The 21,360-nt window shown below is 39.7% G+C and overlaps 2 protein-coding genes across 4 annotated transcripts in view; one reads left to right on the top strand and one right to left on the bottom strand.

Moving 5' to 3' along the window:
• The window catches only part of MTOR (mechanistic target of rapamycin kinase), a 68,523-nt gene that overhangs the window by 13,943 nt on the left and 33,220 nt on the right, over positions 1-21,360 (top strand). Inside the window, exons 20-29 of one of the 2 annotated variants that reach the window (XM_030016968.1) lie at positions 326-367; positions 1,405-1,491; positions 2,082-2,249; positions 2,515-2,627; positions 3,040-3,202; positions 3,464-3,556; positions 4,255-4,401; positions 5,217-5,359; positions 6,516-6,678; positions 6,815-6,960. In XM_030016968.1, the coding sequence (XP_029872828.1) occupies positions 326-367; positions 1,405-1,491; positions 2,082-2,249; positions 2,515-2,627; positions 3,040-3,202; positions 3,464-3,556; positions 4,255-4,401; positions 5,217-5,359; positions 6,516-6,678; positions 6,815-6,960 (1,265 nt within the window). The remainder of the gene's footprint in view (positions 1-325; positions 368-1,404; positions 1,492-2,081; positions 2,250-2,514; positions 2,628-3,039; positions 3,203-3,463; positions 3,557-4,254; positions 4,402-5,216; positions 5,360-6,515; positions 6,679-6,814; positions 6,961-21,360) is intronic. The other variant, XM_041124098.1, reaches the window with a different exon arrangement.
• On the bottom strand, positions 8,763-14,381 carry ANGPTL7 (angiopoietin like 7). Of its 2 annotated transcripts, none has more exons than XM_030016973.2 (5): positions 13,824-14,381; positions 12,021-12,124; positions 11,485-11,679; positions 10,420-10,618; positions 8,763-9,387 (listed from the first exon to the last, which is right to left on the bottom strand). In XM_030016973.2, exons 1-5 carry the CDS (start codon positions 14,200-14,202, stop codon positions 9,218-9,220), a joined length of 1,047 nt encoding a protein of 348 aa, XP_029872833.1. In that variant the 5' UTR covers positions 14,203-14,381; the 3' UTR covers positions 8,763-9,217. The 2 variants fall into 2 exon arrangements, with proteins under 2 accessions (XP_029872833.1, XP_029872835.1); XM_030016975.2 differs by having other exon boundaries at positions 12,021-12,121.

The raw sequence follows: 21,360 nt of genomic DNA, 5'->3' as shown, positions 1-21,360 counted from the left end.
TGAAGATAATAATGGGCTTAAGGTTCATCTAACCAGAGATGGCTGCTGTTTGCTGAGCCTTTTCCTCAGGCAGCTGAAAATAATCTCTGGGGTGGGAAGGGCAGTTTGCACTAGTTATTGGTACTGTGTTTTATAGGTGGGATGGGTGCTCCCTTAGCAGAATCCCAACCCTGCTATAGAACCACTGTTTTCTCCCAGACTGAACTACTACTCAGATTGGAAGGAAAACATCTCACACGCCTGGGTTGGCCGAACTCCTAGACCTGACTGATCTAACTTGCTTGAAAGCTATGCAGTTGTGCACACTCTGTTTAAAAATTTTCAGGTAAAAGAAGATGGTGAAAGTGTACTGGGGAGAAGAGCTGAGGTGGGTACGCGTGACACTAAAGCCTAATGGAGGCAGGTCCTTGTCCTATATGTAAGCATCTTCTCACAACACCAAAAAAAGGCACAGTACAGGAGCTCAGGGTTCATTTTTGGTAAATGTAGGTGTACTGCTCTCACTAAAGTAGCTGATGTTATTTCTTTCTTAGTTTTCACAAAGATCGGTTATCTATCTTTCTGAGCTCCGCTTTGTATTTTGTCACTATAGTCTTCAAATTCTGCATGAAGAATTGAAATTTAATATATGATAACTTACATTTCCCTATTTTCCTAGAGGAAAAAAGACTACATTTATTTTGTGGACAAAGCGATTTAACCCACATTATTTCATAACAGTCTCAAAAGTAAATTCATTGTCATGAGTGAATGCGTAAGACTGTATTGGGGCAAAAGGAATTGCAAAACTGTTGTAGTATATCCGAATAAAATTGTCTCAGTCAAAATTCTTCTATGGTACAATCAACCATCTTTCAAAAAAATGTAATATTTCTGGCAAGGACCAAACTCTCTTCCCCAGTAACTTTTCACCAATATATCTTGGTGGGGATGGGAAAGAGTACAGAAAGAGTATCTTAAAATGTGTGGCAGTTTGGTTTACAGGCAGGGGGAAAGATTAGGGGCTAAATTTTTGGAAGCATCCTTCAAACCTAAATTACAAAGCTCTGTAGTTTAGGTTTGCGCTTGCAAGTCTGTTTTGTCACTTTATAAATCTGCTGACACATTATAAACCCCTATTTGTATGCTTGACAGTCTAAGGCTTTGAGCTCATAAAACTTTTGATCCAAGTTGGGGAGGAACCAACCAAAAAACCCAAAACTACTCCCACCCCCACCACCCAAAACCCCAAACCACTGAGCTGAAGCAGCCAAGAATTTAGCCCCAGTTTTTGAGCATATAGGAGCTATGCATGCTATTTGTTTGGTAAATGAGCTTGCAATTGGCCTGTGAAACGTCCTTCACCCAGTGTTGCTTTGATGTTTGAATAAGCTACATTGATCATTACACGTTTCTTCTTTCCAGTTCCTGTTCCAGCAGCTAGGGATGTTGGTGTCCTTTGTGAGAAGTCATATTCGGCCCTATATGGATGAAATTGTCACACTGATGAGAGTGAGTACAATCTTTAAGCCAGGATTTTACTGTCAGAAAAGGTGGATAGTGTTTCTGTCACTATCAAATGTATCAATTACTTTGTAAATTCATATGAAGTGCAGAATTCCATGCATTTGAAGTAATAATTGTATTTTGCAATAACATGTCTTTGAAACAATATACCTTATTGCTAGCAACTGCAATAAGAGTAGCTCCTAGATTCTGCTAAGTGCCTGAGTTCTTTTGAGCGCTTGGATTTTGTGCACTTATTACTGTCAGAAACATAGTTTTAGCAAGAGGTGTTTGGAGTTCATAAATAGGTGGCATTTCACTTCATTTTCACTTACTGTTTGCAAACACTTAGAAGGATTAGGAAAAATCAGTTGCCTAGAGGTTGTTTTTAACAGCTATATACTGAAGGCACAGAGTGTTTTAAAAACAGACCAAAACTGCCAATTTATATTAGTCTATAAGGGAGGTGTAGTCCCTCCCTGCAATCTTGAATTCATCTAGCGACTGTCTCCTACAGTTTGCTTTTTTTGTAATTGGTATAGCTCAGTTGAAGAACTGTTTAATTTCTGCCTCCCCCCTCCTTTTTTCTTCTGTAGGACTTCTGGGTCATGAACAACTCCATACAGAGCACAATTATCCTACTTATTGAGCAAATTGTGGTAGCTCTAGGAGGCGAATTCAAACTTTATCTGCCTCAGCTCATTCCTCACATGTTACGGGTCTTCATGCATGACAGTAGTCAGAGTCGCATTGTCTCTGTCAAGGTGAGTGGGAAGCTGCAGCAGCTGGGTTGATTGGGGTAGTGCCGAGGCAGTTGCGAGCCCAATGTGCAATGCTCCAGCAGGGCTTCTTGCTTGTGTGTCGCAAGCAAATGGGATAGGTGCTGTTCAGCAGTGGCTTAGTGTGAAATGATGCAGACAGTGCTTTGTTTAAAGTGCAGGGTTGAAGCAACTTTTCACTGGATGCTGACTGATTTAGAATGCATTTCTTTGCTGACTTTGAGTCACATCGGGTCATTTTTCCCTCCAGCTATTGAATGCGATTCAGCTCTTCGGAGCAAACTTGGATGACTACCTTCATTTGTTACTACCTCCCATTGTAAAGCTATTTGATGCCCCAGATGTCCCAGTGGTGGCTCGCAAGTAAGTGTTGGTGGCTTTGCAGTCTCTTTTTTTGCTGGTGGTATCCAAGTTCTGCAATGGCTGCCCTAGCCACATGCAGAATGAAATACCGCTTAGTTCCTTCCATGGGTTTTCTCTGTGTTAAATTAGTATGGAAAGTTATTTTTGGTTGGGTATCACAGCACTGTTACTAGCTTTTCTTGGGTATAGGCTATTATTTTCTGGTTCTCACCTGCCAGTATTTTAGTCACTGCAACTTGCAAGCTGTCCTGCATGTACTAGCTGCATTAACAGAGTTCTGGTGACCTGTTTTTCCTATTAGTGTTGATGCCTAGGAGGACTTAGCGTGAATCACTTATGTATTTTTACATCTCATTTCTCCTGTCTTATACCATGAGAGGTAAGTCCTCCCTTCTTTCTGCTCTGACTTTAGAGCTGCTCTAGAAACAGTGGACCGCTTGACAGAGTCCCTGGATTTCACTGATTATGCTTCACGGATTATTCATCCCATTGTGCGAACACTAGATCAGAGCCCTGAGCTACGAACAACTGCAATGGACACCCTCTCCTCTCTGGTGTTCCAGCTGGGAAAGAAGGTAACATTCTTCTTAGGCTTGAAAGCTCATAGAAGGATGGACTGTCTCAAAGATCAAGGCTTTAAAGTTGAATATTTGTAATGCACTCACTCTGCATTTTAAAGAAAACAGATCTTTCTTCTCTTAGTTGTTTCTGAAATCGGGAGTTACTGAAATCAAACTTTCAGAATTGGTTTCGTGTAAGATCAGTGAAACAAAGGTGGAATTTTACTGCTCTTGGTGAGACTGAGTAACTAGCTTTTGATGTATTCCCCTCTACAGTACCAGATTTTTATCCCGATGGTGAACAAAGTTCTGGTGCGACACAGAATTAACCATCAACGCTATGATGTTCTTATCTGCAGAATTGTAAAGGTGAGGTGACAAGTATATAGTTGTTTGCATAAGGGCACTTTGGGGATGTTTTCATGTTGAAAAAGAAGTAGCTGGAAACTTCACTTTGAGTTACTCATAAAATGAAGAATAGTTGTTGCTGTATTTGTGTGTTAAGTACAGCTTTTTAAGGAGACTTTGAGATTGCATTGGGAAAAATATCATCCCATGGAAAAATCACTGCAAGTTCTAGGTAAGAACTTAGACTTGTAGCCAGTGTCATTACTTTTTTCTCAGTAGTTCTTAAATGTGGATTTTACCCTATTTTTTCCATAGTTTCAGGTCTTAAGGAGACCTTGTTATTTCAGCATTTTCTGTAGTATGTCCCACATTTCAAAAACTCAGTAACTGCTTTGCAATTTGATTAGTGTGGAACAAGTAGCACACTGCTGTTCTAGGCTTACTAGTGAGTCAAACAGGAAAGAGTGTTTGTTTTAAGGTGTATTATTTTGACTTTTAATACTGGGGGCTAAGATTTCTTACCAGTTACCTTGAATAGAGAAGGGATAATTTGAGTTCTCTGGTTTATCAGGTGTAATCATTATAATGAAACATGGTGGTTTGCCTCACAAATTTTGCTGTGAGATTGGATAGTTCTCTGACTTTATCATCCATTTGGCTTGTAGAAAATTGCTTTTGTATGTGTGGGTGTGATCTTCATTGTAGGCCATTTATTGTAGGGCTATACTCTTGCTGATGAAGAGGAGGATCCCCTGATTTATCAGCACCGAATGTTGAGAAGCAACCAGGGAGAAACTTTGGCCAGTGGTCCTGTGGAAACAGGTCCCATGAAGAAATTACATGTTAGCACCATCAACCTGCAGAAGGTAAGACTGGAGCGCTGACCAGCATGAGTTTGCTACTGAAGGGAGGAGCTATTGTGTCACATCTAAGGAGTCTGTCCAGTGCATCTAAAATACATTTATTTCCATCTCTTTTCTGTTGCCAGTTCTGTACGAAACTGAGGTCAAAGTAGTGTCCGAGACTCTCTTTAAAATTAGAAGGTGCTAAGAAACTTTAAAGACAGGAGAAGCTGAATTATCAGACTATTAATGGCCATGAAGTAATCTTGACAATTTCTTGTTATGTGAAGTATGAACACGACTTCCTAGACCACAAGGAATCATCTGTAGCTTCTAGAGACATCCATTTCAGAGCCTCTGCCTTTTTTTATCAGCCACTTATCTTATATCTTGGTGCTATATTCTCTTGAAGCCAGTATAGAACTTAATAGCTAAGCACTGGCTAATTTGAACAGTAAATGCATGTAGCACTCAGTTCAGTAGTGGGATGGATTGGTTTGAAAATGCTGGACTTAAAAGTGTAATTCTAAATGCATTAAGTATTTTTAAGCTGACGTTTCAACAGTGGCTTCAGCTCTTGATGTATTTTTGTAGGGGAAGAATTATTCATGTTAAATATGTGGCATGTCATGACAGGAATACATTTAGGGAAGATTTCTTAGAAATGAGACTGAAGTACTGCAAATTATCTGGTAAAGGTAATGGTTTTCAGGGAATTGAAAAGAATCTCAACAATGTGATTTGGAGCTGTAAAGAAGTAATGCTGCCTGCTGATGGATTTCTTCTGCTTTTGGATAGTGCTTCATTTGGTAGTTGGATTGTCTTGCTTTGTACTGCAGGCCTGGGGAGCAGCGAGAAGAGTTTCTAAAGATGACTGGTTGGAATGGTTAAGAAGACTGAGTTTGGAGCTGCTGAAAGATTCCTCCTCGCCATCCTTGCGCTCATGCTGGGCCCTGGCTCAGGCATATAATCCCATGGCTCGGTAGTGTAATTCTGTTTTTTTCGGATCACTTGAAATTGCAGATGCAAGCCAGATATTATAAGGAAAAAGAAAGTTACTTAAAAGCTCTTAGGTTCCATAAATAGTTCCTGCTTTGGGACAAATCAAATAGCTGGCAACTTGATTTCATTTCCACCCTTCCCAGTTGGCTGTTCCATCATATACACAAAATCTTTCAGTGGAATTCTGCATATTAGGCTAGAAATAACATAAGGCACATAAAAGTGAAGCTGGAAAAACAGCAGAGTATGAAATAGTTTCAAGGATCTACTGCGGGTGAATAAAAATGCCTGTGAGTGGAATAAACCACAGTGCTTTTTCTTTTGCAACCAGTATGTCTGGAGAAACTTTGAGCCTCTGTAAGCAGTTGCCTGTTTATCTCTTCTTGATGATACACATTTGCCATCTCAGTGTATATGAGTCTGACTACTGCCGTTAGAAAAGTGTTCATTCCTGGTTTAATTTTGTCTTAATGTGAGTTTTGTCATTTTTGAAATGGAAGGGCAAACAGCATGATGAAAAGTCAGCAGTTCCTAGGTAGGCAGAGGTAATGTTAGCATTTCCCATGTATACTCCATGCATCTCAAACCGATCCCACAGTTATTCCTCCACAGTACTAGCAGTGACAAGGGCTGTCACCGTATCTGTTTTTCACGCCTTTTCTTCTTCTCAAGCTTTACCACTAATGCAAAGTCCAGCTACTGCAGTCCTCTAGTGAGCACAGAAAACACAAGTGTTGCAGCATGTGTGTCCAGAGAAATGTACAATCATCTTTTTCACTACATTCCCTTGTGATCTAAGACAGATTAGGCCTGGTTCTTCATAGCGGAAGAGAAGAGCATCCTTGCTGCTATGAAGAGTTTGTTGTAGCCTAAAATACTTGCTAGCATATGATAGTACAATATTTCTACTATTGTAGTATATCATCCTATTATATATTTTTAAAATGTAGGTTTCACGAAGTATTTGGTATAGAAGTTAGCTCTATAAAAACTGATAACTATTGATTGCAGGTAGACATATAAATACATTTTGCGGCTTGCTTCCTCTGAATGAGAAGCCAAGTCCACTGTCAAATAGACTTTTTCTCCTGAATGATGAATCCCTACCTCTCACTCTCTTTTGTTTTCCTCCTCAGAGATCTCTTCAATGCTGCTTTTGTTTCATGCTGGTCTGAACTGAATGAAGACCAGCAGGATGAGCTGATCCGAAGCATTGAATTGGCCCTGACTTCTCAGGACATTGCGGAAGTCACTCAGACACTGCTGAACTTGGCAGAATTCATGGAACACAGTGACAAGGTAGAGATGCTGTTAGGCAACTCTTTTCTAATGCTGACTAGCTGGCTGATGTCTAGTCTATGGAAAGGGTCTTAATAGTTCATACGTACTTCTTTTTTATACTTATCCTGCTTTTGATGTATGTGCTTCTACCCAGGGTCCACTGCCTTTGAGAGATGATAATGGCATTGTCCTCCTGGGGGAAAGAGCTGCAAAATGTCGAGCATATGCCAAGGCCCTTCACTACAAGGAGCTGGAATTTCAAAAGGGTCCCACCCCGGCCATTCTAGAGTCTCTCATCAGGTAGGATCACAACTGATGGAATTTCTGCTCTTGCATCAGTACCCAATTTAGGATACCATTAGGATGAATCTAGGTAATTCTTAGGATTTCACTCTCTGCCACAAGAATTTGTTGTAGGCTTACTAACTAGCTTGCAGATGTACAGTCCTAGCTGCTGAGTTCTGCCCTTCCGTTATATGGTTGAAATGATGATAGAAGCCGTGGGAAGTTGCACAGGAAAAAGTGGAGTCTTCTGATTTCTACCTCTCACCCTTTAAGTTCAATATGGGATGTCATGGAGTGGCTGTAAGTTAGATGAGAGAGATTTCAACACCTACATATAAATAAGTCAGAAAAGCTGAAGTTGTTAATTAAAATTCCTCATCAAATTCTGCTCATCTAGCTTAGGTAGGTCTCATTCTTCATATATCAATAGAAGATATTATAACAAGAGTGTACTGTTTCCTGAGCTTTGTCAACGAGAATAATGTTAGCCTGAAATACCTGCACAAGATTTGGTAGTAAACTACATGTTTTAAAAGGTGAATCTCAGTTTCATATCACAGAAATGTTAACTCTACCATTTGAGATAGACAAATTTATTTTGGTTGAGCAAAAACTTAGGTTTGGCTGTATGCAGTCAATTTTTCAGCCCTCCTACTTTCTTGGAGTTGTGCTTTTCTGTTTTTTTCCCCCCTTTTTTTTTTTTTCATCCTTTGTCCTCTCGTTTTTCTGAGGAAAATACAGAATTCGATGTATTCCCTTTCTTGGCCTCAATCACTTGTGCAGCTGTTTCTTTGTGTATCAAAAAGCAAGTAAAGGAGCAAAGACTTGAAGTAAAGCAGGATTAAAAATGAAAGACAATTTATTAGAAATGAAAAAGTTTAGAAACCTTTAAAAATCCATTTTATAGACCACAGTTAAAATAGTTCCAACTATAGTTCCACACAGTCTTGAAATTTACAGTATGAACAGTCAAACATATGTAAGGCAATTCCCGAGACACCTTTATCTCCTATTTCACACAAGACTGAACAATTTAAATTAGATTCAAACTCTCTTTAAGGTGAATAAAAATAGATATATTAACTATAACTATCTCTTCCAATGTATTCAAACAGCAGTATGGCTACAGGAGGAGTCTCTTTCTTTTTTAACTGTTATTTTTAACATTTTGTTATGTAAGGGAGAAACGTGCTGATTTTTGATGTAACATCTCTAGGTAACTTGTAATTGGGGTAGTCTTTAGAACAGATTTTGATGTTCCTCAGTGCGGTATGCTGGCAAACATTCCCTTACGTTTGAATAACTTTTGGCACTTATAGATTCTCTGGTGTGTACTAGTGTTTTGCTCATGGATACGGTGGTTTTAAGTGTTGGAGTTGAGTTTTTTGGCTGGGTGGCTGGGTCTGGATTATTTTTGCTAACCTGCTGTTCTCTCTTAGTCCTACTGACATATAGCACACTTACATTCTAACTTGAACATAATTTTGTAGCAGCCCAGAAAGTTGCTTTCTAGTTTATCAACCTTTAGGTGATCTGTGGATAGGAACGAGCATCACGGAGCATATGGGACAAATCCTTCCTCCAGGGTTACTATCTGCTGGGTGCAGCTCTCTGTGAGGACTTATTTGAGGCAGCAGCAGGAGATGGCAGTAAAACTTCAGGAGCGAACCTGGGCAATACTAATTAATCCAAAACTTTTGAGCTTTGTTTTTTCCTCTGCGGGAATGTAAGCCACTTACTATACACTAAAGAAAGGTGCATCAGGGGCACTTCTGATTGATTCCTCTCATTTGAAATGAGTATGTCATTTTGTGATTTGAGTCCCTCTTGGAAGGAGTTACTTAGCAATGCTTACTCTAGACACTGAAGGAAAGGCAACAAGGAGGCTTTTTTTTTTTTTTTTTTTTTTTTTTTTTTCAGTCCCTGCCTGGCTGGTTAATACTAAGGCAACCCACTAATCACAATGCTAGTGAAAACACACCAATAGGTTTTCTGAAGGTGCTGTAAGTGCATTCTGTTCTAACCTATTCTAATACAGTATTTTTCCCTTTGGAAAGAGCCTTAAGAGGAGGAAATAAGTTTGAGCCCTGATAACACTAGTGGCTGTGGCGGGTGCTTAGTGTGTCTTAGTGTTTGTGTGTGTACACAGCCAGTATGTAGCTGTTGCACATACTAGATGAAATGAACAATTATTTGGCTGATTTTGAGCTGTCCGTTGCCCACCTTCTGTGCAGTGGCATCATGTAGCTGTACAATCAGATATTGATTCCCTCTACGGTTTGAAATCCTCTGGCCGGATCTTCATCTCAACTCTCTTCAATGAATAGGTTGATCCATGCCATCCATACCAGGTGATGCCATCCATGTTCTTGGTGTGTTCTCCTTTGCGGTAGTAAACCCCGTTCAGATTGGAATCTGTGCAGCAATTGTACCAATATCCACCTTTTCAGAAAACAAATTAATAGATTCCTGGTGAGCCGTTTACTTAAAACAGGTATGTTTTGTATTAATAGTAAGAATTATTGCTCTTTCTGGAGGAGAGTGACCAGAATGCAGCATTTAGTCCCTGGAGCCTATGGCCCTAATAGCTGGGATTGCAGGTAAATTCAAAACTTAACATAGATACTAAATACATAAAGATTTTACAGTTCCATAGTCAAATGAGTCCAGTAGCTTTTCATTTAGTAGCTCATTCCTCTTAGAATATTTCCTTGCCATGCTGCTGTCTCTGACTCTAAGAAGTTAGCACAGGAAACGAATTTGGGTTCTTAGCTTGGGCGTCTTAAGGTGTTTCAAAGGTTTCTGGACTCTGCAAGTAAGCTGCACTATTTTATTGAGACTGATATCAACAATTTTATTTGCATGTCACGTGGGAGCACAATAGGGAAATTAAAAATAAAGGGCAAGACGCAGTGAAAACAATTATATTTGTGACAGACCTTGTGTAAAGATGATGAATTAAGAGAGTAACCTCATTAGAGGCTCTTAATAGAGTAGGAATAAAGATGAGAATTCAGGTTGAACTTTGAGGTGTGTGTAGGATAATAATATAGGAGAATAATTACAAGTCCCTAATACTAGAACTTGAAACTTCATAAAAATATAAGAAAAAATGAAAACCTTATAGATATACAGGAATTACTTCCTGCATCACTGAATTGCATCAACATCTGAGATAGTCTGGCAGATTGGCAGATACGCATAATGGGCTGGATAACAGTATGTGTAGGTGAGAGCATACACTAAATAAATTGAAGAGTACTGATGTCTATGACTTACAGTCTGGCTCTGTGTAAATCAGCTTTAACTGCCAGATTTCCCACATAACCGGTGTGTATTCCAGAATTGGTCATTCTCCCTTGATTTGCCATCCGGTTGCTACTTTCTAGTTACTTGGAAAGGGGGAGTCTTGGGCTCTCTAAAAATTACCGAGGCAGCTCTCTTCGGGACAGGAAGGTGTTTTATGTGCTTTACCTTTACGGAACTGGGCACAGTCATCCACGCACTTGTCATTGTCCTTGTCCTTCGTGCTGAAGGCTGTGTTGTTGTGGTACCTTAGGGAGTCACGCCCTGTGTTGCCAGTGTAGTTCCCCACAAAAAGACGATAGCTATTTAGTTCGTTGCTCAGGGTGAATTGCTTATATTGTGCATAGCGTATGTTACCTTCCCAGTCCTGCCACAGAGCAGTGAAGAAGAAATAGGTCCTATTAGAACAGTTATGAAAAGACTCCACCATCCATGGTTATATACAGTGCATGTTGCCTATCTTTTCTTAGTACCAGAGTTTTCACGAGGTTTTTTTTGTCTCGTACACAGCCAGCAGAAACTTACCTGTTAAGGCAAAGAAACTTTCCAGAGCAAAGCATCATACTTCCAAGTCTTATGTGCACTGGTATTAAACAATATGTATGGAAACCTGGTGCGCAGCTCTTGCATTCAACATCATTGTCTCATAGTGTGCTGCCTCAAGTAATTTTTTTTCCTCTCTGAAACAGTGACTTTTAGATATAAAGACTTTCAGCTCACTTTTTCCATTAGAGATATCCCATCCCTCAAAGCTATTGTACCAGCTATAAACTAGTCTAAGTTAAACCCAAGCCTTTAGTAGACTGTAGAAATTGTTTTGGGGTAATACAATGCAAACTCTTTTGTACACAGACTGGAAGGAAGTGCTGCAAAAGGAAAAGACTCAGTGTTTTTAAAACATTATGGGCCATCTCTGCAAAACTTAAAACTGAGGTGGTCAGCAGTTTGATATCTGTCTGCAGTGGGTTCTGCAGGATTCTCTAGAGCCCCACATGTTCCCTAAGACACAATCTGTATGCAGACAGAAGGTTGTCCTACTGACTTTGCATGGTACAGAACATAATTATGTCTTATCATTGAATGTATCACTACATCTATCTTACCTCCTTCTCCTGTAATTAAAGCATGCAAATTCTTTGGGCCTTCTATAGAGATAAGAGATGGTATCTGCTACTAGAGAATCATTTTGTACAAAAAACCTTTTGCTGCTGAAATTAAGACCTTATTAATTACCTCCAACTCAACCCGCAGAACAGTGGGGCGTCTTGAAAGTCGGTAGATATTTTCATTTCCCAGCCAAAAATCTCCCCGAATATTGCCAAATCCTTCCCTGTATTGTTTCCAGTCCCTATTGAAAGATGTCAGACCAACTTTACGTCTTTGGATGATAGTCCAGCCACCTCCATCTGTCTCCATGTCACAGAACACCTAGGACAGGAAAAAAGACAGTGCTTACTTGACAGCAGATTTAGGAAGGTTCAGTTCTCTCAACAGAAGACAAGACGTTGTTCCAGATCTCACAACTTGAAGAAATTCCTATTTTGTTTAAAAGTCATGGGGAAAAAAATTTATTAAATGAACGCTTTTTCTATTTTCCCTCTTAAATGTACACTCTTTCCTTCCTTGAAGTCTGCCTACATAAAGATGCTGATTTAAAGTGCAGGGTATCATAACTCAGTATGTGCTCTTTTCATCTCCGTGGTAGATAAATATTTCTTGATTATATTTGAAAAGACATGTAATATACATTGTGTACTTGACATCCTTACCTCCAGATCTGGACTCCCCAAAAATTCATCAGGAGGTAGCTTGTAAACACCAGAGATTCGGTAGTTCCTCTGGTAAAGTGATGAGCAGTCATAGACAGCATCTACTTGAATCAGAACCAGAAAGTAAGAATCTGAACAGCAAGAACTCCTCCCCTGTAAGTGTGGTTTATGTAAAGCTTAGTGGCAATACAAGGAGTAATTTAAGTGAAGAAAATTTCCCACAAGTCTAGTGTTCTCCTGAAATAGTTTAGTTTTGATCAATGCACGTATTGGAAAAAGACATTGTAGCACTGGGACTTTGTGATGTTTTCTCTTCTTTTCTTTTTTTCTTTTTTTTTTTTTTTTTTTTTTTAACCTTTCCTATCTAAAGAGACATCTCTTCACATTGCTACTGCGTGTGTCTGTGCTGGAAGGTAAAAAGATATATATTTGCTGTCTTCCTCCCAAATAATAAAGGCTGATATAATAGAATGGCTAGGCCTGCTGCCAGATGCCTGTTTTGATTGTGTGCTTGAACAGGTTAGCCAAGTTTGCGGATGAGGCATATTTGCACTAGAGCCTGGGACAGAGATGGTGGCTTTTAACTGCAGTCATCTGTCAGTCTCTGCAAGCCTCTTTTCCTCCTGGTGCAGGAGCTGACTTGAAGATGGTAAAATGCACAGCTATTCTGAGGAAGATAAACCAGCTGAAGCAATGCTTTATCCATTCTGACAGTTTTCAATTTAGTATAGACTAAATGTCTCTTACCTGGTGAGGTGAGACGCATCTGTTTTAAATACCTTCTAGGCCAGTTTCTTCTGTGAGTTACTGTATTTTTTCCAAAACTACAGCTCCAAAGAGATTCATTACGGTATAATTTTTGTTTAAGACCTACTGTAAACAGTGGTGTGTCAAAACTAGCCAAGTCGAACTCTTCGTAAGAAGAATTTAATAAATAAATTGAGAAGTTTTTCCTTTGCATTTAAAAAAATTTCAAATGAAGTCTTTTGGCAAACCCAGTCATCCCAGACAACAGCAGTTTCTTTTTAAGGAAGTTTTCAGCTTGCTGTAGTGAATTTCATTTTAGGAGAAAAGTCAACAAAATGGACACTTTCTTCTGGAAGTGGCTTTACAAGTAGCTGACCTACAAAATGCACCTGCATTCCATGTTTAGTACAGACCTGTGCAGTCACTGTGTGCAGTGAAATTTTCCCTCAGGGAAGAGAGAATTTTGAACAATTTAACTGTGTTCTGGCTAGGCTTATGTCACAGTTTGCATCTTGCATCATCTACAGCCTTGAATTTTTGAGAATTATCATTCAAATAATGGATCACTCTTTTAGTCTGGTTCAGAGATAGTCATAAAGATACAATTACAAATCTCCAGTAATGCTTGGAGAGCATTTATAATTGTTTTACCAACTTCTAGTCCCCTGTCAGCACTGTGAACTCGGAGGATATCACTGCCAGAGCCATTCCCTAACAAAGCCAGCTCCCTTTCTTTTTGGATTGGTACTGTAGTGCTCAGAAAATGAAATATTAGGCTGAGTTCCTCACTGTACAAATACAGTACCTGTTCAGTTTTTCCACTCCCTGATACCAGACGTACAGATATTAAAATACAGCTGGACCTTTGGACTTCTGACAGATGAATTCAAACTAGTTTTCTCAGGATCACCCACCTACAGAAGTACTTCAAGCAGAAGTATTCAGTATGCATACTTGTTAATCACATTAGTGGGACATGCTAGCATTAAGAACTAGTCATTAGTTCATTTTGTGCATTAAGAGGTGTATCTGGGAGCTTGGCAACTCCCTCCTTACCAGCTGAAGTTTGTGTGACCGTCTGAGCTGCCTGGAGTTGCATGATATCTATCTGGTTGTTCATTTCGGAGTATTTGCTCTCAGCATCAATGAGGCGGGACTCCATCTGCTTGGTGCTCCCTTCCAGCTCCATCACCTGCATGACCACGTTCACCCAGTCACCTTCCTGCTTCTTGCTCAGCTCCTGCAGCATTCTGCTAAGGTTGGCCACTTGCAACTTGAGCTCCTTAATCTCATCGCAGCAGCCTGTCATCTTGGACTGTGCATTCCCATTGATTGTTCTCCTTTTAGGAGGCTTCTGCAGCAGTGCTGGATAGATTGCCACAGAGACAGTGACAATGCAGAGCCATGCCAGCTGAGCAGTGGATCTTGCTGGCATTTTTGCTTACAGCAACAAAAACCTTCCAGCTGACTGTGGGTAGTCTGAATGCAGCTGGGGTAGGTATGAAATTTTCTGCAAGTGCTACAGCAGACTGGTACCTAGCTTTCTTCCAATGAAGTGAGTCTCTGAAGGTGGAGCCTGAAGAAGTAGCTTTTTTTCAAACCCCTCCTGTCAGAGTCTATGCACTTTGGAAGTCTGTCTTGAAGCATCTTATATCCTATTTTTCTGTTTACTTCCACCCCCCTGAAGCTATGAAGAGCTTTCTGGCCCCTCCCAGTTCATCTGTTCATATCAGGTGTTTACAGGGTGAAATTGCAACAGGTTTCAGCCAAGAAAGGTTGGAGAGAGCAGGAGAGACTTCACTCAGTTCTGTCTTGAAGGGGTGTGGGAGAGGGCTAGGAAACGAGGAGAGTTTCCAGAAATTATTGCCTATTGGATTGTAGCCCTCTTGGTGACTAGTTCTGGCACTTCAGTAACATAAGAGCATTAGTGGTCCAGAATGTAAAAAGGCTGTCCAAGCAGGATGAGTTTATAAAAGTGCAAGGAAGGTAACTCCCTAGCAGGTAGCCCTAGCCACAACAAATCCTACTAATATATTCCCCAGAAGTTGCAGGGGGTAACTCTGTGCTTGCAGTATTTCTTAATTTAGATAATATTTTAGCAAATTCATCAGTTCAGCATGTAATCTTCCTCTCTCTGAACACTGATGTCTCTGCACTATTTGTGTTGTAGAATTCAGTGCTGTTCTTTTTAGAGATGGGATACCTGAGTGTGGGATGGAAAGAAGTCTGCAAAATATGTAAGTCAAAACCCATGCCTCTGTTTACTCATAGTGGACAACCGAAAGGACATTAAGTAATGCTGAAAGACAGTCTACTTAAAATTGACAAGAGGTGAGTTTTTTTACAGGCAATGTGATCTGTCTAACTCCAGTATTGTGGAGGCCAGTTTATTAGCAGGATTTTAATAGAGGAAAATCTGTGGGTAGTTAAAATGTCCACAGTTACATAAAGTGTAGATTTAAGAGTAAATCTAAATCTTAAATCTTTAGACATACGGAGTATAGGTTAAGTATCAGTTGGCTGAGATAGCAACTTCCAGTCTCCTCTTTTATATCTTATAACAGTTCAAAAGTTGATTATAGCTGTTTGATCCCAAAGTAGAACCGTTTCAGCAATGGTGCCGCCTTTTGCAAAAGGTCTGCAACTTTTGTTCTAGATCCTTATGGGTAAGTTGTTTCTCCACAGGCCAGCTGCTCTGTAATTGCCCAACATGTGGGTTCTTGCATCTTCCTGCAAAGTTTCTGATTGTGATAACTGGCAGAGATAAGATGTAAATGAAGGAGTAAATGGCTCATGTATCTGCTCCTGAGGTAAATGTCATGAAAGCTTCTTGGTGTCCAAGAAAACAAGAGAAAACTAATTTTGCTAGTTTTACAAAGAAAATTAGGACAAACCCAACTGAGACGTGCTATCCTATCTAGATTTCTTTTGCTGATCCAAAGTGGCTGCAGGATTTCTGCTTAATTAGAAAAGAGTGGAAAAGCCTTGCTGATCTGACATCCACTTTTAAAGAAATAGGAAGCACAATTTCTTGTTGGTACAGTTTCTCTTCCTCCTTAGCTTTGTTACACTTGTTGCTAGCTGCTTTGTTTCTGCCTCTGATTTGCATGCTCCACAGCTGGCTAATAGTTTTTCTTCAGAACAGTGATGAGACACCACACAGGGTGCAAAGATTTAGAAAGATGAAAGCATCAAAGCACTGAAGGAGTGGAATACGAATATAGATGTTTCATAAACCTGAATTTTCTTAGAGGAGGAAGAGGGGATTTTTTGGAGGACATCAGAATCAGAGATCTCCAAACAGGCAGTGTGAATGTCTTGAGTTTCACTCTGGGTGACTGCCTGTGTGCTGTACTTCAGGCAGAAACCACTGTAGTCTTAGTATCAGCTAGTGAGGCTACTGCGTGGTACTGGTGACCTGAGATATTGCCAGAGATACGCAAGTACAATTTGATAAAGTACTGAGGATATCTCCACAGCAGACGGTGGACTTCAGTCACGTTTTTGTCATAGACATTCCAGAAACCTTCCATAGCAAAATTGCTTTTTATACTTCAGACAAGAAAGTGCCACTGCATGTGGATGAAAGCCTGACCTTTTTGTTCTGCCTCTAATCCTGTCTGAGCCCTCTTCCAGCTGGAGCTTCTCTCATTCCCAGGGGCAAATTCTTCTCAGGCTTCCTGTGATGAGAAACATGTTTTTGTCGAAATTGGAACAAAGAATAGGACAGGCCAGACTCTGGCTTCTCCTCCCCAAAAAGCCACCCTGCTAACACCCCCATCGTGTTACATAGGACTTTGATCTATTCTGCTGCTGCTCTCACTTCACTGTAACTCTTTTATTTCTCTTGTACAGTTTGAATTTCACACACACTCACACCATGAGGGGCAGATGTGGAAAAGGGGAGCCACTTCTAAGTCCATGCATTCCTTCTTGATACAACTTTTGGAAGGATCCAAGATTCAGCCAAACTCTGTTGCACACAGATGTTACGAAACAGTGCAGAAAGGCTGCTGAATCCCCTCTCTAAACTGGAGTATTTAATTGGAAATGAGACAGCCAGGATTTTATTTTGGGTTTAGCCTCTGATTTGTGTATCCTAATGCAAGCCATCTTTCTTTTGCATACTTTGATTTACCTGTTTTAAAACAGAGATAATAATTCTTTGTTCTCTCATTGTGTTCTGTATAAGGAGGTGACAACAGACATATTATGCAGGAATGGAAGAGAGCATTAATCTTCCTGTCTGTCATTACTTTTGAGGAAGCCTTAAGAGAGATTTGGGCAGACAGATCTCTGTTGGCAGAGACCTTAGCCTTAATGGAATTTGACTTCTTTATGAGTATTTGAAAGATGAATCTTTCCCTGTTGCATGGAGAACTGAGTGTAGTCACTTAGGCAGCAATAGCTACTGATGCTAGTCATTGCCAGATTAGATCAGCTGTAGAAGTTGACAGTCTGTAGGAAACTATTCCACTGTTATGTACTGGAGTACTTACAACTTGAATTCAGGATCCTGTTATATCTTGGAAAGATGCATAGTTTTGGGCATAACTAGGAAGAAACTAGTTCCATTACTGAGTGGGTCCTAGTCCTATTTTTTCCTTTCCTCCAATACTGATAGAGAAATCGAGTATCATTTGGTCTGAAATCCATTGCCCTAGTTTTCCTCCATTATATTTTGTATGTAGGAATACTCTGCTACATGATAGATAAAAAGATGAGATCCTAAAGTCAAGAACATGAGGCAAATCCTTTTTGACTTTGTTAATGATGTGGGTTTTAAATGATTGGGAGAATTGAGTCTAAACATGGTTGCAGTTAGTATGTACCCTATGCTTATAATGTTGGTTGATGTTACCAAATTCAAGTATATTAGTATTACTTGATTAGAACCAGATACCTCTTGTCCCTGGAGGGTGAGATTAAATCAGAGGTGGGTTTAAATGACTGCCTTCTCTGGGAAGCTGTTCTGGCAGGTGTATGTGAAGCTGAGACAAGAAGAAAAGCTCAGCGCCCTGTGGCTATTTATTTGGTAGCCAGTCATTGCAAAACCCTTAATATGCATCCGGCAAATGCTTAGAATCTAGCATTCCTGGTGCTTGCTGAGATGGCAAAGGCTCTTAGCAGTTCTCTGCTGGCAGATCGTAGGAGTCCATAGTTCGTTGAAGCTCTGTGAAATACTGCTTTCCCCTCCCAGGAAGTGTGAAACTGTTCACCTCTGGCTTTGGAGATGCTCATGAATGTTCTAACATTCCCTTTGATATAGCTTTCCAGTAATGACTAAATCCCTAGTAAAGTAAAATAAAATTGTTGTTTACTGTAATTAGTTACTGTAAATCTCTGAAGTTATACAGGAACAGGTGGAACAAGTGAGAGGGCCTGCTGAGAAACAAAACACTGATCCTTCCTACAATCATTTGTGATTTCTTTTTTATTTAATGTATCCTTTCTTTGCATAACCAATACATAAAGACTCTGGCTCTGTGTTTCACCTTTTTCTGCTAAATATCTTCCGTAGGAATTTTTTTTCTTCTCTGACTTCACTGAATCTGGTTAATAAAGAATAGGTGATATAAAACCTTTTGCAGCTAGAGCAGCAGGGAGGGCTAAGAATTTTATTGTAACCGTTTTCACTGCTTCTCCTTTCAAAGCTCATGAATGTTTTTATTTAATTTTCAAGCATTTATATCAAGATTGGGAATTTGGCCAGTTTTAATGCCTGTGAGCAATGTGGTGTGCTCTTGCTGTGAAAAGCTGAAGGGGCTGCTACTCTGGCCTATAAGCAGTCAATCATCACAACTGTTTATTGAAAACAGCTCTTTGCTGGTATTGGTTTCTCAAGTGTATTTGTTTCCAGCATGGGAATGATATTTAGTGGCATGATGGAAACGCATTGGGTTTTGGAGTTGTTTGGGGGGCAATTGGTTGTTTTCTGAGGTTTGTTGAATCAGGGACTCAGGGATGCCTGAACACAAATAAACTGCAGAATTGGGGAAACTGGCCAACAAAGTTAATTCCTTGTGCCAGAGGATTATCTGTTCCCCAAAGTATCCACAAAGTAGCAGTGCCTTCCTCTTCTAATCCCAGAAGCAAGCCCTCAGGACTTCTTCAGAAGGAAAACCAAGCTTGACTTATGTTGGTAAAATCTGTCACACAGAGTAGCTTTTTAAACAAGCTTGGGGAGACTAAAAAAAAAAAGAAAAGTTTGGCTTCTTGTCTAGACTTTGCACACAAGCTGCTTTATTGCAAAAATAAGGTTTCTCTGCTAAGTTTTGAGATCCTTTCTGGCAATCGGAAATGTGTGTGTTCCCTCACAGATAGGCCTGGGACCTCCTGAAAAGGCTCTGTTAAAAGAAAGTTTTTCATTTTTGGGGGACAATAGGGAAGGGTCCAGTCTCTTACTTCTGAGTTCTTGAAAATTTAATATATTTTGAGTGACAGAAAGTATTGTTAGAGACCAAGAAAGATAACGGAAGACTGGAAACCTCCCAGGACTGTATAAAAGAGAGTATTTCTAGTAAACATTAGACATTTATGCCTGGGGTTTGTGGAGGAGAAAAGTCCATCATTTGAGTGCTCTTCCTGCTGAAGACAATAAAGTTGTTTTTCATTCCCAGTTCATGTCTGGTTTCTGTTTAAATAGCCTTTATAATATACAAGCAGTAAGAGTATATTTCTCTTAAATAGTGTTCTTGTTTGTGATTCTAGCTCAGTGTGCTACATTTTAGTTCTTTGCACATCTAAGACTTACATTTTTATTTGATATCTTAATAATCAAACAGTAGGTTTATGTAACCTTTCACTACTAACAAAATTCAAAGATTTAAGATTTTTGTCCAAGATTTTTATATCAGGGAGTTTGCCAAGCGTAGTCACTTTTTACAATTGCTATGTCACTCCATCCCTACGAAATTTTTTTCATCAGAAGGCTTGTCTCATTTTAATTTCCCACTTATGATCAAGTGCTATAAATAGGTTAGGGTTGGACAGGAGGATTGGATATTATCCTGGCTATAGTACAGATATTGATCTAATAAACAGGAAGGAAAAATTATCTATGATCTTGGATTTAACTGTCTTCTCACAAAGCTTTCTGTGCCAGTGTCATTTCCTTATCCAGCTGCCCCTTACAGCTGCTGAAGATTGTGCACTTGGAATATAGGAATTACTGCTTTTGTTACTGTGATTGGCATCAATTTTAATTCTACTGTGCTGCATTATGTGTTATGCAGTGAGTCCAGGTGAGCTGAACTCATACAGAACTTCAATGATGAAAATCAGTTTTTCAACTAATTAATCTTCATTTTGAAGGAAAGTATAAGGATCTTAATGTTGTTTTGTTGTTTCTTCTAATCACTTTGTTTATTGCATAAAATGTGAAATCAAATGGTGGGTATTAAACAGTGAAATTAGTACCTTAGTTCAAACTATATCAAAATCTTGTTGATATGTCCAAGGCAACCTTGTTTTTTCTGTGGACTCCCATTTTAATAGTCTATCTGCAAACATGAGGACAGCTCTCTCGAAGTAGTTTCAGAAGATTTTATGTATTGACATGTAGCATTTAAAATATATAATTTTGAAATATTTTACTTGAGCATTAATACTGGAAGACTCTCCCAGTCCATACCAGGCAGCATAGCTGAATACTTAAGCCTTTCCTGAAAGATGATGTGTAACCTATGACCTACCAAACCTATACCTAAAAACTTCCAAGTAAGGAGATACAGTAGTCATCTTTTGTGGTCTGCTACTGAGCCTTCAAGTAAAGCAGGTGGTAGTGGTGGCTTTTTTTAGCTTCTAAACAAAAATGAACAGATGAATATGTTCTACCCTCAGTGGATATGGAGAACAATTGACCTTCACCTTAATATTAAACTTCATATTATCCTGAATTAGGAACAACTGCAAGGACACCACCCAGTAAACAGAGACTTAAGTTACTGTCTGCTGAGTTAGCCAGCAGCACTGTTTCCGTCTTTTGAGATGTTTTCCCACCTTCTCCTTTAATCCAGAAAGATTTTGTAGTTATCTTTTTCCAGATACAAGGAGAAATCTATCCCCCTGGTTGTAATCCAATAAACTGCCCTAATTTCCAGCAGCAACACTGTGACTAACCCCCTGGCAGCTCTGCCTGGCTGGAATACTGGCCCTTCAGGGCCTCTTCTGTGTGCCTGGATGCTTTTCTGTAGTGTTGCTCATCTGTCCGGTCTCCAGCACAATGACTAGAACACAGCTCTGTAGTGTTTTAAGAGTGTTACAAAATTTAAGAAGATTCTGCCTGAGTGCAGACCTCATCAGATCTACAGGGAGAGGGGCAATGCCGTAATGGTGGGATGGTGAAAGGGTAGGGAAGCACAGAATGCCATGATTTCTAAACATGTATTTTGAATGTGTTAGCAGGACTCCATGTGGAAATGCTTTTCCAAGAGAAGTACAGTCTGCAGGCCCACTCTCAGAGAATTTGTGTGCAGGGAGGTGTGGGTCTGTCGAAAACACATTCCAGTCAGCTGTGGTAGTAGCAGTTTTTGGGAACTGTCAATATACTTCCAACACTCAGAGCACACTGAATCCAGAGGATGAGAAAAAG

This window comes from Aquila chrysaetos, chromosome 6, assembly GCF_900496995.4.
Source record: "Aquila chrysaetos chrysaetos chromosome 6, bAquChr1.4, whole genome shotgun sequence".
Lineage (NCBI taxonomy): Eukaryota > Metazoa > Chordata > Aves > Accipitriformes > Accipitridae > Aquila > Aquila chrysaetos.
The sequence above is the reverse complement of the archived record's forward strand: the minus strand, read 5'-3'. Positions and strand labels throughout refer to the sequence as shown.

Excerpts from the sequence above, each read along its gene's own strand:
- ANGPTL7 (XM_030016973.2), bottom strand. The coding sequence starts at position 14,202 with ATGCCAGCAAGATCCACTGCTCAGCTGGCATGGCTCTGCATTGTCACT. Across the intron at positions 12,125-13,823 it reads GGTCACACAAACTTCAGCTG|TAGATGCTGTCTATGACTGC; the intron begins GTAAGGAGGGAG and ends TTCTGATTCAAG. Across the intron at positions 11,680-12,020 it reads TGGGGAGTCCAGATCTGGAG|GTGTTCTGTGACATGGAGAC; the intron begins GTAAGGATGTCA and ends TTCCTGTCCTAG.